The sequence below is a fragment of the Penicillium diatomitis genome (genome assembly GCF_028827545.1).
Source record: "Penicillium diatomitis strain IBT 30728 chromosome Unknown utg000002l_segment0_segment0, whole genome shotgun sequence".
Taxonomy (NCBI): domain Eukaryota; kingdom Fungi; phylum Ascomycota; class Eurotiomycetes; order Eurotiales; family Aspergillaceae; genus Penicillium; species Penicillium diatomitis.
In genome coordinates, this window is record NW_026623174.1 from 768,963 (window position 1) to 786,456 (window position 17,494).

General features: G+C 35.7%; 3 protein-coding genes across 3 annotated transcripts; 2 read left to right on the forward strand and 1 right to left on the reverse strand.

Moving 5' to 3' along the window:
- Positions 1 to 242: 242 nt before the first annotated feature.
- Positions 243 to 710, forward strand: N7539_001434 (uncharacterized protein; the record flags this gene model as incomplete). Its single annotated transcript, XM_056931037.1, has 2 exons — positions 243 to 295; positions 572 to 710. 2 exons carry the CDS (start codon positions 243 to 245, stop codon positions 708 to 710), a joined length of 192 nt encoding a protein of 63 aa, XP_056793068.1.
- Positions 711 to 1,141: 431 nt separating this feature from the next.
- On the forward strand, positions 1,142 to 1,956 carry N7539_001435 (uncharacterized protein; the record flags this gene model as incomplete). Its single annotated transcript, XM_056931038.1, has 2 exons — positions 1,142 to 1,161; positions 1,221 to 1,956. The coding sequence occupies 2 exons, from the start codon at positions 1,142 to 1,144 to the stop codon at positions 1,954 to 1,956; spliced, it is 756 nt and encodes a 251-aa protein (XP_056793069.1).
- A 12,663-nt stretch (positions 1,957 to 14,619) lies between these two features.
- On the reverse strand, positions 14,620 to 17,031 carry N7539_001436 (uncharacterized protein; the record flags this gene model as incomplete). Its single annotated transcript, XM_056931039.1, has 4 exons — positions 14,620 to 14,878; positions 15,182 to 15,343; positions 16,025 to 16,087; positions 16,955 to 17,031. Coding segments are annotated over 4 exons (561 nt in total), but the record flags the coding sequence as incomplete, so codon positions are not given.
- Positions 17,032 to 17,494: the final 463 nt, after the last annotated feature.

Here is a 17,494-nt window from a genome sequence, read left to right on the forward strand (position 1 = left end):
CTAAGGAGAAGGCTAGGACCGCGACCTAGAAGGATACCGTCCCGTAAGAAGCGGTTCCTAGGATAAAGTCGATAATACTAAATCTCGCTCGGTCCTAAGCAGCTACTAGTAATGACTTACTAGAGAAAGTAGGAAGATACGTGAAACGAGTAGATATAGCGCTACTAGGAAAATATACCCGATAGCTATATAATGGATTATTATGGAAAGAAGCGAGCGTACTAGCCTAACTCCGGACTGGTATGGCCAGACTTAATAGTTACCTCTATCGGATCAACGTTGCAGAGACGGACTAGTGTGTATGTGGATAAGCAAGAGAGACCGTGGAACACTTCCTCTTCCGGTATCGGAAGTAGACCATACAACGAATAGTGTTGTAAAGCAAAAGGAAGCTTTAATTCTTGATTCTTGAGGGAATACATGAGGCTATATATACAACATGAAGTCTAAGTTGATTGGAAATCAACTTGGGTCTTCCTATACATAGAGCAGGAATTATTTCCGATGTTGCGGCTTTATTCCTGAGCAGTAGCAGCCTCACATCACAATAAATAGCACTGCTGCAATGTAGTAACACTCACCGGGGCAATCTCTCCTTCTTTCTGGGCGGGAAATCGCCCTCCGATAGTCAGCAATGGATACCGAACTTGGAAGCCGTGCGAGCCTCAATACGATTCGCGATCGCCACAGGCCGACTCGACGCCGCCTAATCACGTCGACCAACACATTGATACCTTTCCCCTAACTAACCTACACCAACCACCTTGTGCTAAAGATGGTGGACGCGCTTCAACTGCCGAAGATAGGATGTTGAACACTTGAAGAAGCGCCTTCAAGCCAGTCTACTAACCAAATTACTAACCCACAAGGATCCCTATGATATTGATAACTGAGAGGACATAGAGTGAAGGGATGCATGCATGGGCTCGAAGGAGATACAGCAGATATATATTCGGACATGTATTGATAGATCGTTTCAGTTGCCCTTTCGGCTCAGCCGCCGGGCGTTAATGAATTGTGTGTGTGTGTGTAACAGTAAGCAATTCTAGCGTTCAATTTCTACTTCGGCTCCCTTCTGACGACCTTCAAGAATACAATTACCATCCTCAGACTGGTGGAACGGACTTCTGCCTTTGCCAAAATGGTCCTTGAATATCACAGGTACATTTCAGTCCACATACCTCGCTTCGTCCTGGTTCCTACTGCTGATATTTGTGTAGCTTCATGCATTCTGTTGTTCAGTTCCTCGTTGGAAAGGACCGAAAGCGGTTCTTAATTCATACGGAGTTATCTAGCTCCATTCCAAGCGAGATTCTTCGACCTCCTATAGTCGAGGAAATTGACGAGGTAGTCTTTGGCCGTTTCTGCGAGTTTGTATACTCTGGTGATTACTCCGTCCCCTCTCCGATCTACGACGGTCTCGGCAACCAAGCACCGACGGAGCCTGTGAGACAATGGGATCCTGCCAGGCTTACCTGGAACTTTTTTCACCCAGAAAACTTGCCCATTGTTTGCGCTGACTTACGCGAGCGATTGGGTCAGGTGAATCCCAAATACCGAGCCAACGACGAATCGACCACCAACCCTAAAGACAGTTATGCAGACATATTTCTTTGCCATGCTGAAATGTATCGTTTCGCTTCCAGAACCGGGTGGACTGCGCTATACCATCTAACTCTCTACCACCTTCTGCAGCTGCTAGCAAACTTCGCCCTTTGCGAGGAGCGAACTCGGGATATTGTAACTCTATTCAAATTTGTATTTGAGGAGATTGATTCTGAGTTCGAAGGCATAGGAGACATCAATGGATTTGAAGGTAGAGGAAACATCAAAAACTTGTTGGGAGACTACGCACTATGGAATTTGGAAATCTTGATGCGGGACGCGGATTTTCAGCTTGTGCTGGACAAAATGCCGTCTTTGAAAAAGGGCTTTTTCCGCTGGATGTGGAAATAAAACAGAAAATATATCAAATGACATCTGAGGGCTTTTAAAGCACTATGCGAGTTCCAAGATTAGCAGCTATCATTGAATGAGTTTGGAAGGTTGAAATTCGCCATCAGGGCCCCACTATTCTTATTTCTGGGAGATATAATGCTCCTGGGAGCTTGGTCCTGACCTGTAGAGCCAAGAAATCAAACTTCCTTCAAATTACCTACTCCAGCCCTGTATTATCATCGTGGTCCTGAGATAAATAGCCTCATTACCCTCTGAGAAGTGATGTGCTTGCCTATAACCAATTCAAAGAATGATTCCATCCGCTGTTGCCGAGTCGTGCTTAATGACCTTACTTCTGATTATGAGCATAGCTCGAATTTATCTTCTCTTTCACTTTCAAGTGACCTGGCCATACTCTAGGGTAGACATGGTTCTTTGTGCCCTATTGTGTCTTTCTTTCGGAGTGCTCGTCGGCCTCTTCTGGAGCAAAATGGCGCCTACATGGAGTCAGATTATCTTTGGCCTTACACCAATACTTCCCTCTCTTCAGGTGGTGAGTCTTGCCTTTTCGTAAGATGTACGACTTTAAATGAACATTTGCAGTGTCTGCGGATAAGCTTTCAACAACGCCGTCTTCTGAACCCACCGCGGTTTTCACTCATCCTCTGCCCCCTTTTCGCATTGTCATCAACCGTAGCAATGATTGTGGTTACACTAAGTGGCACATTTTTCCTATATAGTGTCCATCTAAGTGGCCTATTTATCCTCGTCATAGACTACGTGGGTGCGGCTTGGTGGTACTGGTGGTTGGTTGGGCAGATGACTGAAGGCAGAGCAAGAGTGCGACATATTTTGTACTATGTCTCGGCGATGGTGTTTTTCTTACTGATCATTGCTATCATGGGCACTGCTTGGAAATCATGGGTGATTGCACTTGAGGTATGTCATGCTTGCTTTAGGTCGTTGTTCAGGGAATTCTGACACGAGCAAGGTTCAGTTGTGTATTATCATCATCTGGGCAACGTTCCTGCAAACGGCTTCATGATATTCGCCTAATGACTGCATTTGAAAGGACCGGGTTTGGCGTTACTATAACTAGCTGTAACGACTGTCGCAGTTATGCTGGAAGCTGAAATTCTGGTAAATTGTCGGGTGCTATTATTAAGAGCTAAGAGGACCGTCGAATACCCTATTCTTCATATATCTCTTCGATTATCGAAGTAAATATTAACCTTTTTATTTAAATATCGTCTAAATATATTCGAGTAGTAAGTCTTTTCTTGGTTCTAGGTAGCTTTTATATAGCCTAAGGGTTAGAATAATAGAGAGTGAATGACGCTATATAGCTAATATCTCGCGGGGGTTTTAGCCCCCTTAGGAGCGAAAGATAGTAGGATAGCTAGTAGGGTATCCGACTTCTTATTAGTAGAAAGATAGCTAATACGTTTTATTACTATACTAACAATTTAGTCTTAATATCTAGATAGTAAATAAGATTATAATACAAAACAGAAGCTAAATATAGGTTAGTAATAAAGTAAGAGAAAATAAATATAGGTACTTAGCAAATTTAAACTAGAAATAGCTATCTTTATTAATAAAATATCCCCGGAGATAGCTAAAATCCTATCTTAGCTCGAGTACGTAACTTATATTTCTTTAATTACCTAAGCCTCCGGAGGAGTGTCTCCCTAAAAAACTAGTACTATTTAACTACGATTAGGCTTTAGTAACAGAGTTCTGCCTTTTCCGACTAGGTTATTTAGTTATAGGGCTAGCTTATCCTCGAACTTCTTCCCTTAGCTCTTAATTAGTAGTAATATATAATCTCTACGAGCCCGTAAGCGGAACAACGGAAGTTCAAAATAAAGGTATTACTTTCTAAGTAATATAATCTAGGGAAAATAATAAGAAGGTAATCGTTTTAATACTTAGCCCTAATTAGATCTTTACTACCCACCGGAAACTAGAATAGAAAATCCTTATTATAGGCCTAATCGGTAGGATTAAATTCTATCTTATATCTTTTTATAGAATTCTGGATAGGATACTAGACCTCGACTACCCTATTAATAATATTCTTTACCCTCTCTTTAAGCTCACTATACTAGACGGTCGAGAGAAGCTTATAGAGATAGTAGGATATAGTTCGAATAATAGATTCGGCCCTAGACCGGAGTTTAGCTTCCTATCCGTTATAGTTAATAGAAAGTAGAACGGAGTAATAAAAATATTCTTTTTTGTTATCACTTTTTACGAGCTTATTTAGGCTAAGCCTAAAATAGCTAGTCTTGGATAGAAAGTAACTTAGTTAAAAAATTTCCTTATTAATTTACCTAGATAGAATACCTAATATCACGGCTAGATATATTCCCTTAGCGGTATCGGAATTAGAAGTATATAGGGGAATAGACTATCCTTAGATAGCTCTATCTCGGATAGTAGTATTAGTATCTAGTCTGAACTTCTTCTAGGGTCTATTATTCTTTAAGGAAAGTTAGTTTTAGTTTTAGTTTAATATTAGAGGGCGTAGAATATATCTAGAATAAACCTACTATAAGATTCTCTTCGTTTAGATTCTACCGTAGGATAGTCTAGATTTTACTTACGGTATAGTCCTAGAGACCCGAAAAACCATCTATTCTAAAACTTAGGGTTAATAAGCTATAATACTAAGCTTAGGGAAAGTACTAATATTAACTACTTATTAATTTAGTAATATTTAAAGATAAAGGTATCGAACTTTTTAAGCTGACTACGAGCCTTTCGTATCGCTTTATTAAGCGACTTCTTATCTTATTTAAGGTAATTAGTTTTCGCTTTTTTATTAGTAAGAAGGCTAGTAAGTTTTATATTAGTAGCCTTTATTTTATCGATTAATATATCTTTTTCTTTAAGTCTTTTCTAAAGGGAACTTATTTCAAGATTATATTATATAATTATCGAGTTTATCTTCTTTTTATCCTAAGATCTTTCTGATAGCTACGTTTGTAGCTAGCTCTAAAGTTCTTAAATCCTTTGAGAGATCTTAGCTAAAGATTTATCTTTTTCTATAGCCTCTTTTTAAAGAGAAATAATTTTTTTTTCTATATTTTCCTTTTAGATAGTTAGGTTTTAATTTACTATAGATAATATACTAATTATAACCGATTTCTTCTCTGCTTAAGCTCTAATATCCTTCTATAATTTAGCTAGCTTTTTATCTCGAGCCCGGATTTACTCCTATTACTCTTTAATCTAACTATAAGTCGCCGATACTTTCTAGAAGTCGGGATCTAAAGTAAGTTAGTAGAAGTGCTTAATAATTTTATTCTTTAAGATATCTTTATATTCTATTTTAGTAGTAATAGGCCTATATATCTTAGTAGTTATTAAAGATATAATAAATATAACGAATAATAATATATAAGAGTAGATTAATATTAATAGAATTAACTTAATAGGGACTATACTTATTTATAATTTCTCCTATACTAGAAGTATATATAGCTATATAAAGATATTTAATATTTATAGACGAACGGCGGATTTACTAATATATATACGGAAATAAGCCTTATTACTATAGGAGCTTAGACCTCTTTAGGATATACTAAGTTATCTTATATATATAAGACGCTAGGTTCTAAGTAACGTATTTAGGAGCGAAAGGATACCTACTCCTACGTAAAGATATAATAATATAGGATTTAATACCGATACGAGTTATAAGACTTTCCCTACCCCTAATCCGAACCTTATTATCTAGGAAAGCTTCGTAGCAAAACCGCCTTACTAGGGCGATTAGTATTTATTAAATAAGGCGAGGAAGACCTTAGCTATTTATAGCTAGGATTATAAGAAATCCCGGTATAATATAGGTTAATATAATATATAACGAATAATATATAAGCTATTTCTCTATCGCTTATAGCGGTAATAGCTAGTAAGTTACTAGGTTCGTAGCTAATAAATCACCTATTAAATAAGGCTGAAAATAAAGCGTATAAACGCTCTTTGTATTCTACCCCCGCTATAATACGGTCGCCTAACCTTAAGAAAAGAGAATAGTATTAGCGGAATTAAATTAATGAATATAGAATTACTATTATAAATCTGAAACCCTCTCTTACTTAACGTAAAATTTAGTATCGGCTTTGTCCTATACCTAATAAGATAAATAATTATAGAGGGTTTTATCTTAAAGGAAATTAACCTATATTTTATAGTATTCGCTAGGCTAATCTAAGTTATATAAGTTAGCTTAACTTAATTTCTCCCGATCTAGATTAAGATATAATAATAAAGGCGGAATATAGGAGGCTATACTAGGATTAGTAAGTAATATATACCCGAGAAGGGTAGGATCATAAGAAATTAAAATCGCGAGGATTATAGATAGTATCGCCTATAAGTCGTAACCGCTTATAGTGGTATATAGTATTTTGAAGGCGACCTAGACCCGGCCGTAAGATACTTTAGTAGTTACCTACTAAAGCCCTTAACTAATAATTATACTTCTTAAGGGTAAAAGGTAATACTTATATAGGCTTTTCTATCTTTGGTATTAATTAAGGAGTCTCGATTCTGGGAGTGTTGAGCGCTAAGGGGGTAAGAATATTAGTCTTTTACTTTCCCGATAGTCTTAGTAAGAATTCGAAAGTCCTTTATTCGGGGTATACTCTATATATATCGAATCTTTTAATTATATCCGGAAATATCTAACCTTAAGTTAGCAGAGTGATAAGAAGGGGCTAGGCTAGATTATTACTATAGGTAATATATATTTTATTAGGAGGTAAAGGTGGATAACCGATTCTGTTATATTATTATTATTATATATTCTTATATACTAATATGAATTCTAGTCTTATATATCTTATACTTCCGGTCACGGACGTTTAGCTACGCTAGTATTAGAAGGCGTATAGATATAGAATATTAAAGGTTATATCGATAGAATATACCTCTTACCTTCCCTCTAGGATACGGGAAACTATATTCCTAAGTTCTAATATACTTAATAGGTAATAATTATAGACCCTTATTATTCTTAGTATATACTTTTATAAAATACAGAATCGACCCTTAGGATGCTTATAATATAAAACCGAGGTAAATCCGGGTATCCGAAGGCTATTATTAAGCTATAAGATAGTATAAAGCGATCTAGATAAGAGACTAATATATTTAGTCTGCTAGAGTATCTTTTATGGTTCTAACTCTTAAGTAAGAAGATTAAAGACGGTAAAAGGATTAATTAGATAAAAAGAACTTACCCTCGCCGATATTCTTCGAGAATATAATATCGATCGTACTAGTAGCGTTACTAAAAAGCTTCTAGAGAGCTAGGTTTTCGATTCGATCTTAAAAACTAAGATTCGATTTCCGGAGTTATTCGATATATTACCTATCTAGAGTAGTAAGAGAGAGGCTTTAGAAGTAGAGGCTTCGAGAGAGGAAGCTAATACTATAAGGGAGATATCTAATAGTAAGACTTTAAAAGATATAGTAATTAGTTCTTATACCGAAGTTAGAAGCGAACGGATATTTAGTAATAATTAGTTAATTCCTACCGGTTATCCAGAGTAGGATATAGATATAATTATAGCTATTCCCTCGCTATATCCGGTTTATATCTACTATCGTTATTAATATCTAGTCTTAACGACTATATAAGAATTACTTAAAGAGAGTTACTTCGAGTTTACTTAGTAGTATTTTCCCTATCTCCTAGTAACGAACGAATAGGACTATCCTAAGGCGGTTAAACTTACAGAATAGACTAAGATACTCTCTCGCTACTCTACCCCGCCGTTTAACGATCTAAAAACCCCTATTAATAAGTTTCTTATCTTACTTCGAGAACTCCGATATTCCGCTATATATCGACTTCGAAAAACTATAGCTAGTATTAAAAGACTTATTAAGAATATATAGCTTTTTTTGGAAGCCTTAGAAGATTCGACTCGATTAGAAAAGATTAAGAGTCTTCGGAGGGAGCTATAAATCGCGATTAAAGAGCTTAAGTATAATAAAGATCTCTTTAAGAAAAGATTAGTTATATAACTTAAGGAGATATAAAAGAAGCGGAGTAAATTAGATATTTAGAAAAAGAACGCGAGGGAGGGGATAATTAGAGAGGACTTATAATATTTAAGGGATATCGGTAAAGTTCTAGAAAGTATTATTCGGCGAGTTAAATTAAAGGATCTAAAGGAAGCTAAGAGTAAGAAAAGTATACTAGATATATATTTAGATTCGTTAGATTCGGAAGAAGAATTTCTAGATATAGTTTTATAACTCTATAGTATTAAGGGCTAATTTAAAGAATTATACGTTTAGTCTTTTCTGTGTTTTCCCGGAAAATAAGATATAGTAACAGTTCTTAATAGTCTCCTAGTCTTATTAGCTAGCTTAAAGAACTTAAATATATAAATATTACTTTAAAAGAAAATTCGCTTTATATAACTTAAGGAGATATAATTTACTTTTATAAGCTAGAGTAGAATTTTTCTGCTAGTCTTAAGCTCCTTTACCTATTTTTATAACTAGTAGCGCTTCCTTTAGATAGCTACTTCCTCCCTAGCGATTTAGTCTAGTTATTCACGTGAAAGGTTATAGACCTATAAAGGAGAGAATAATTTTATTAGCGCAGTAAGTCCGGTAACTAAATAGTAATCCGCTACTTATATATATATTATTAATAAACCTTTTTCGGGTAACTTTATAGTACGATTTTAAGATATCGTAGATATCTTATATAGTCTATTATAAGTTACTTATATAGTAAATTCGAGTGAGATTAGAAACTCGAATATATTCTCCTCTTAAATAGTTATTATATTTTACGGAAAACGATAACTCCTTTACTTTAGACGAGATACGTTCCTAATAACTAAAATAAAGATTAGCTACTTATAACTAATAGTAGGTATTTAACTCTTACTATTTTTATAAATTACTATTTAAATAATAATTCTGAGTTATTAGTATTCTATCCCTTTTAATTCGAAGCAGAAACTCTGCTATCGAAAGAGCTTATCGATATTTATCTATAAGGTTATCTATTAGAAACGAGAGGATATTTTGACCTAGTCCCTAATCTCTATAAGATATATTTAACGCCTTAGTCGTGAAAGTATAAATCATAGAAATAATATCATAGATATAGCCCTTAGCTAGAGATAGCTATTTCGCAGATTATTTCTTTAGTACGCTAGAAAGTATAAATAAATTAAACGTTCCTAACTTAAATCCACGAGATTCCTAGTAGAGATTTTCGATCTAGGCGAGAATACCTTATACTACGGAATCCTGGATTTAGATATAATTATATAGAATATCCTAGATATCGCTATAACTATTTAGCTTCCTACTCGGGACAGACTTTCGCTCCTATTTTACTTCTTCTTCTCTATTATTATCTATACTACTAATAATAGCGCCGATAGAACTCGGTAGTAAAGTTTCTAGGACGGTTAATTTAATTTCCGAGTCGTCGTCGTACTTATATAACTTAAAGCTATATATATAGCCGTAAGTAGAAAAGTTATCAGAAAACTAGGTATTACGATTAGTAACTAAAGTTACTAATCGTAGATTAGGTTCGTCGTCGAAGGCGTCTTATAATCTATAATTTATATAAAGAGTATTCTTAGTAATTCGCTAAAATTTTAATATAATTTCGAGTAGAAATTTGCTTTATTACTTAGGAGACCTATACTCGTCTCCGAGGCTTTTAAGTAACCGTTTATATTCTTTATAACGTTTCGAAACCTTAGAACGAACCTATTATCTATTTATAGATTAGATTTATATAATAGTTCTTATAGATAAACTTACTAATAGAAATTCCCGCCGTACGTTTAAAGCTAAAAGTACTTATAGTCGTGTTCTTAGGGCTTCGATACTATAGTTATTATTTAAGAGGCGATTCTAAGGAGGTAAACTACGAAAGATCTCTTCTTTAATATCGCGGTTTTTTGATAGGTCTTAAAGGTCTCTCTAGCTAAGGTTTCTAACTACTACCTAGCCTAGTTCTTAAGACTCTTACTTCCCTTCGATAAATTCAATAATCTTATTCTCTGTTCCTTTATCGATAAGATCTAGTTTTATAAGGATCCGTAAGGTTCTTATTCTATCCGGATCTAACTCTCTAGATATTTTAATAATCTCTTATATAGTAATATCGATATTTACTAGTATAATAGCGAGTATTATTAACCGCGGATTTCGTATATAGTTAAGTACTATATCCCTTATAAGAGTAATATCTAACTTTAAAGTTAAGCTAGGTATTATAGTTTTGAAAATTCCTAGAATATTAATTATACTAAGATAATTTTTATAAGGTCTATAAATCTCTAGCCGAAGAATATTAGAGGAAAAAATAGGTAGGTTTTCTCCTACTAACGTTAATAAGCCTATCGCTTCGTGAACCTTTAGTAAACTTAGTTCTTATATTTATTATAAGATCCAGACGAATAGACTAATCTTAGTTATTATTTTCTTAAACTCTATCTTATTTAGTACCTCTATATTAGATATACTCTAACTAGTATTTTCCTTTCTATCGTTATAGGTTATTAAGATAATAAAGCCGGTAACTTTCTGTATTTTTAAGCTCGGATCTCTCCGAAATATAATCTACGTCGTAAATCGGGTATATAAGCTACTATTTCGAGGAAATTTTAATTTTATTAGCCTCTCTAAGATAGAGCTTTTCCCGCTAGATTAATCTCTAACTATAACTAATTATAGTAAATTAATATATTCTCCTATATTATAAGTAAATAATTTATTAATCTTTTTAAGCAGAGAGGGGTTAGCTAGTATAGTACTAGCTAATACTTAAGCTTCCTACTTAACTATTATACTTTATTATAGAAGATTCACGGACGATATTATACGCGATTATATAGCTAAGATATTAAATTCCTCGTTAGATATCCTTTATAAGGGGATTCTCCTCGTTCTTTATTAGAATTTAGAGAGTAACGTTATACCGTCCTTATATAGAAGTAGTCGGAGTAAATTAGAGATTTAGGAGAAGAATATAAATAAAGCGATAATTAGGGAGGGCTTAGAATATTCGAAGGATATCGGCGAAGGTCTTTAAATCTTTATTCGGTAAGTTAAATTAAGGATCGAAAGGAAGCGGAGGATAGGGAAACTTTATCGGATATTTATTTAGATTTATAGGAATCGGAAGATAAATTAACTAGTAGAGAAATAAACTCTATATATTTAGTATTAGAATACCCGATAACCGCTTAAGCGCTCGAATTACTTTCTCTCCTAAGCTATACCTTACTTTTATTTAGACTTCGTTTAAATTAGCTTCCTCCTCGCTAGCTAGGAACTTTTACAAAAAACTCCCTATTAGTTATCTTTCTTAGAATATATAATATATACTCGAAGCCGAACTTACTATATTATTCTACTAGTATCGGAGTATAGAGCTTAAGTTATATAGGTTATCTAACGCTTATATACTAGAGTTAAGGTATTTATTAAATAAATTCTACTCCGATTTATTATCCGGACTATCGCTCTTATTCAGAGCTAGGGTAGTAATAAGGTTATAATACTTAAATCGATCTATACTATTAGGGACTTTAGATCCCCGATAAGTAGCTAACCCTACTTAGCGTAGCAAAGACTCGAAATCTGCGAGAAGTCTATCTTTATTCTCGTTATATAAGCTATCGCGCTTATTAGCCTACTTCCTATAGGTAACTTTCTACTCTAGTATAAGTCGCTCTACTCCGCTAGTAACAAGATAGTTACTATCCAGAATTCCTCTAATATTTACGCCCCGGAACTTAAAAGTATTCCTTATTAGAGGTTAAAGGCGGTTAAGGAATTCGACTCGGGAGAAATCGAAGATTTTCTCGAAGTAAACTATATAGTATAATACTAAAGTTAAGCGGCGTTAGAAGTCTAGCGAAGCTAGCTAAGGAGAAGGGTTTATATATATATATTATATCTTTCCTAGGACCCCTAATCTATTCCTAGATATATAGCGAGGCGTAGGCTACCCGGTTATATTATTCGATTATAACCCGGAAGTCGGTATTTCGTGCTACGTATAGAATTCGGGGCAGATTCGATAAAAAATAAGGAGGGCGCGGTATAGGATATATCCGATAGTTATCGATCTAGGGTAGTTTCGAGGCCTAGATATCGAATAAGGCGCTTTTTCTCTTATAATATAATATCGTCTAGTACCTCTAGTATAGGATAGGCCGGTATATCTTCTATTAATAATTAATATATCGCCTATAGATCGATCTTAATATCTTCTATAACCTCGTAGGATTTTAAATAAGCTACGAGATCTTCGGAGATATTAGTACTATAAATAGTATAGTAAGCTTAGTACGGTAATATATACGTAATACTCTGAAAACTCTATATCTACGAAAAGCTATTCAAACTTTTAAGGTCCTCTAGAATCTCGCCTCTATTACGTCTAACGAATTCTTTAATTCTAGAAAATAGATAATTAGTTCGTAATTTTAGGATCTACTAGATTAGAAGACGTACTAATTAACGTTTTCGGGCGGAACGCCTTCGTAGTATTTAACCTATTAGTAAATCGAATAGATAAGCTAAAAATATACGGTTATAAAGGTATATAGATACTTATAAGATAATAAGGTATTATAGCTAATATAAACGTAGAATAAGATTATTAAATATATATAGGAAGGTTATACGTTTTAAAGGTCGAGGAGGTAGAGAAAGAGTAACTCTTAAATAGCCTCTAGAATACGTTCGCCTACGGCCTACCCCGAGCTTAGCTATAGGCGGCGTTCGTAGGGGAGTCTTCCTACGAAAGGGTAAACGAATAGGAGGCCGCTATAGTAGACTTACGTTACCCTACCTTAATCGTAACCCGCTTTAGCAGGTAATAAGCCTAGTTAGCTAATAGAATATCCGTTCGTAAGGAGCGGGGCCCTAAACCCGTGAATTCTCCTTAAGGATTATATACTATTAGGCTACTTATATATTCGGTCCTTCGAGCTAGGGCCCTAGGCTATCTTCTCTTAGTAAGTATTACCGAATAGAAGGCTACTATAGTATAGTAATCTACTTCTTTAGTAGGGTAAGGAATATAATAGACTAATAGTCACTCCTTACTTAAGGCCCCCTCGTGAATCCCTTATAATACGTAGGTAGCTATCGAATAAGTCGGAAGCTAGTACAGACCTAGAGATAAGGACGTATATCTAAAGTAGATCTATATCTATAGCCTTTATCGGTAGCCTCGAATTAACTATTCTAGGTTATAGGACCTAAAGCTAAAGCCTTCCTACCATAGTATCCCTATAACTAACCTATATCTCCAGACTCGAAGCCCGCCTAGATATAATTCTATAGCTCTATTATATTACTAGCCTTTAGGTACTAGATATATATCTCTTCTAGCTCGGGGACTATATAGGCTAGAAAACGCTCTTCCTAAATCTATAGAGGCCCTACGTACCTAGATATACCGCCCCTAAGCGTATATCTAGTTCGTTAATGATATCGTGAAACTCATCTAACCTTAACCTCTTAGTAAGCGTCCCTAAGAGGCTAATTAGAAGGTAATACTATAAAACAGGGAGCCTCTTATACTAATATCATTCCTAATCTCTATACTCGGATAGATTCCTAGATACCCCTTTGCCCGCTAGCTAGAAAGGCGACGGGTAGCGGAGCTTAAAATTCTGTTTTTGTATGGGGGGGGGGGGGGGGGGGGGGAAGATTTTAGACTACGAAAATGATTAAATTCGTAGAGATTACCGAGAGCTAAAGTAACGATTACTCGTAAGATAGCAGGAGCCCCGGCTAAAGGATATCTATAATCGAATCTCTTTATAATAAATAGAACTAATAACCGCCTTACTAAAATAAATTAGCTAATAGCGTAAGCCGGCTTATAACTAGGCTAGGACTAAGACCACCGTTATAGGATAGGTCCTATACTAAGAAGGGTTTTATATAATATAGGTCTTCTTATATAGTATTTTCTCTTCGGTCGGGCCTCCTAAGACTAATTTCCTCTTAAGAGGATTCTATCAGAAGGATTACGCTCTTAGAATAAAGGTTTTATTCCGGGGTTTCTAAATACCCTAACTTCCTAAGAAGATCTACCTAAAATAATATTTCTTTCTACGTCTTCCTACGATAAAGACTACAAGAATCCCTATATAGTTCAAAGATAGATATAAGATATACTGCTTATTTCTTTAGATCTTCTAAGAGCTTTCTCTCGGGGTGGTATCGCTTATATCTCTAATAGCCTCTTATTCCGGGCTATATAGTACCTATATTAGCTTAAAAAGTTCCTTATAATATTCTCTGCTTTATAGAACGACTAGGCGTTTCCTCTTCTATCCTATCTAGCGCTTAAGAGGCTATTATTATAAGTTACCTCTCCTAGGTAAGTCGGCCTATAGCGATAAGTTCCCGCTCTTTATACTCGGAAATCGTGAATATGGAATTTTCGCTATCGACGGTAGCCGCCCGGAAATATTACGCTAGCCTAAGATATTAAAGATATATATCGTATAGTAAATAACCTTTCCGTAAATACTTTCGCGTAAGTTACTCTAGTAGCGACAGATCTAACGGGTCTACGAGGAGACGATCGGACTACCTCTATTAATCTCGTTTAAGAGCTAAGAACTAAATCTCGACGGGCCCTTACTATGGTTGAGACGAGCCCGCTTCTCTAGCCCTAGATTTATTAGTAGAAGAGGCGTGAGTAGAGAGGTTTCTAATAATATCCCGGGAACTCGGTCTCCTCTGATCCGGGTGCTTTACTATAGGTTCTAGCTGCCCTTTACGGCGGGAAACTGGCGATAGATCGTGACTAGTAACGTTTAGAGCAGAACTTAGGTGCTCGATATCCGCGTATATAGGTGCCGCGGGCTCGTTACTAGAGGCCGGTACTAGTGAATTTTGTCTATCTATAAATTGAGGCGAATCCCCTAGAGGTAGTTACCCTTCGTTAGATAGACCGAGCTCTTTATTAAGCCGCTTACGCTCTAGTTCCTATTCTAATCGTTCCTGCTCTTCCTAGACTCTCCGTAAATAGGTAAGGTATATATCTAACCCTAGCTACCTAGGATAGCTACTAATATTTAACGAATAGTCTGCCTTAGACTCTGGAGACGCCGGCGGGAGTGTATTATTAACCCCTATCTAACTATTATATATATCTTGCGGATCTGGCGCTACGGCCAAGGATCCTCCGCCTGGGTCTTACTTAGGTATATTTACTTCAAAGGAGATTCTCGTATAATTACTAGTAGTATCTATATCTCTAGGGCTAGTACTATAATAGGAACTATATAGAGAAGCTATCGCTAAATCGATCGGAGCTATCTCGATATTTAATTCCGGAAGAGAAATATTTTTATCGCGAGGACTGCTTTGATCTAATATATCCTAATCCTAGGTTTCCGTATTCGGTAAGTTCCGCTCTATAGGTTCTTATCCCCTCTCGGTTATGCGGTATAAAGTAAGTCTATATATCTAAACCTTACGCCTTCGCCGTCGTCTTAAATAATCCTGTAATATGCTTTATCGTACTCTACTTAGTCCTTACGGCTCCTCTTATCTGTCTTAAGTCGGCACGCTTAATAGTGCTATATATATGGTTTATATATAACTATTAGATAGTTCTTCCTCTTCTATAAATAGCGGAGACTAAGATACATCCTCTATCGGTTAGTCTCTATCGGGAACGAGTCTGTACCGTATAGGCTTTCCGAAAAATATAAAATAAATATAACGGCGGATAAAGAAGCTTATAATAGTATCTATAATCTTAATATCTATATATAGATAGTCTAGGAAGAGTATAGAGTTATCTTACTTCTGAGTTCGTATTTATAGTATCCCGGAACGAACCCGCGGCTTTATAGTACTATCTACGAGAAGATCTTACGACCGGTTAGGCTAGTTAGGAATAGTATATCTAAAATAACTAACGATCTGACTAACTAGGATATCGAACTACTCGCGGTCGTATCGATACCGATCTAGTTTTCGGGCCTATAGTAGAGCCGACCGCGCGATCTAATAATCGGGAGAACTCTGAATTAACCTATCGATATCCGTAGACTTAAACCCGAGACGGCGAGTAAGTTCGGCTATCTCGTAGATTACTCTCTAGTCTAGCTTTATATAAGATAGTTTTGCTAATAGATCGTCCTCCTTCTTTAGGTCCGGGGGTATTAGAGTATAGTACCGTATAGTATATAGCTATACCTATAAGTAGGCTATCTCGAGGCGCTCTATATCGGTCGCTTACTAATACCGAAAAGTAGACTCCGAAGTCTAAATAATACTTACTCCGGTATCTAGATAATATTCTTCAGAATCTAGCTATAGAATAAATATCGAATTTATAGTTTCCTAGATCGAGGTTAACGGACTAAAAAGTCGCTTAACGTAATAAGCGTAGCTCTCTAGATATTTAAAATCTTCGAAAAAGGTATATAATAACGGAATAAGCCCGTTAAAATCCTTTATCTATATCTATATACCGCGCCTCTCTTCCTCGCTAAATTCCCTAAATATATAACTACCTAGGACGAGCCTATAAGCTATTTTAGCGTTAGTACGCGATTTTCCGGGTACGAGTAGTTATAGGGCTTCGATAGTATCCTAATTAATCTTCTTTATTAAAGGACGCCTTAAGGTAACTAAAGAAGACTAGAAGTTCTAGATATAATCTAAATAGGTTATTATCTCCTACGGATTAGATAGATATATAGTTAGCGAAGCGAAAAGAATATAAAGACTAAACTTACTTAAATATAGCCGGACGCTATTAACCGATAGAGTAAACTAATTCTTATTCCGCTTAGCTAAAGCCCGGGAATTACTAGTAACCGGTCGAAGGTACGCCGGAGACAGCGGTTTCTTTTATTATCTAGTTAATCTAAGCGTCCTTAATTATTAGGTAATAGTCTTACGAACTATCGCTCCCGAAAAGCCTCGTTATCTTCGCCCTTATACTATCTAATCTTACGGTAAATCTCTCCGTCGGATAGCTTCTTCTAATTCGCGTATTCTTCTACTAAAGAGATTCTTAGTTCGTCGCCGATATCTTTATTAATAGTTAGTAGGGAAATATAAGAACTAAAGTAGATATACTATCTAAGTAGAGGTTAATAGTCTACTAGCGATTAGCCGGAGGAAGTACCTCTGCTCCTATCTATATACGGTAACAGCTATATAAACCCTAAAGCTACCCTACTATAAATACGAGATAGGGAATTTAATAAGTATTATTCGTTAGTAGTAACTACCGCGGAATATTTACCTTCCGTAATATATCCGTAAGGTTATATTAAGATATAATCGTAGGGATATAATTACCGATATCTAGGCGGCGATAACGGTTCTTCCGGAAGATACTACTGAGTCGTTCTAAGTTCTTTAAATCTAGGTCGCGGGATAAAGGAGGTTCGAATTAAATCTAACTAACGCTAATCTTAGCTATTCCTATATATTTTAGACGCCGCTCTGTTACTAGCTATACCTCTTAATCGGTAAAAAAGGATCGACT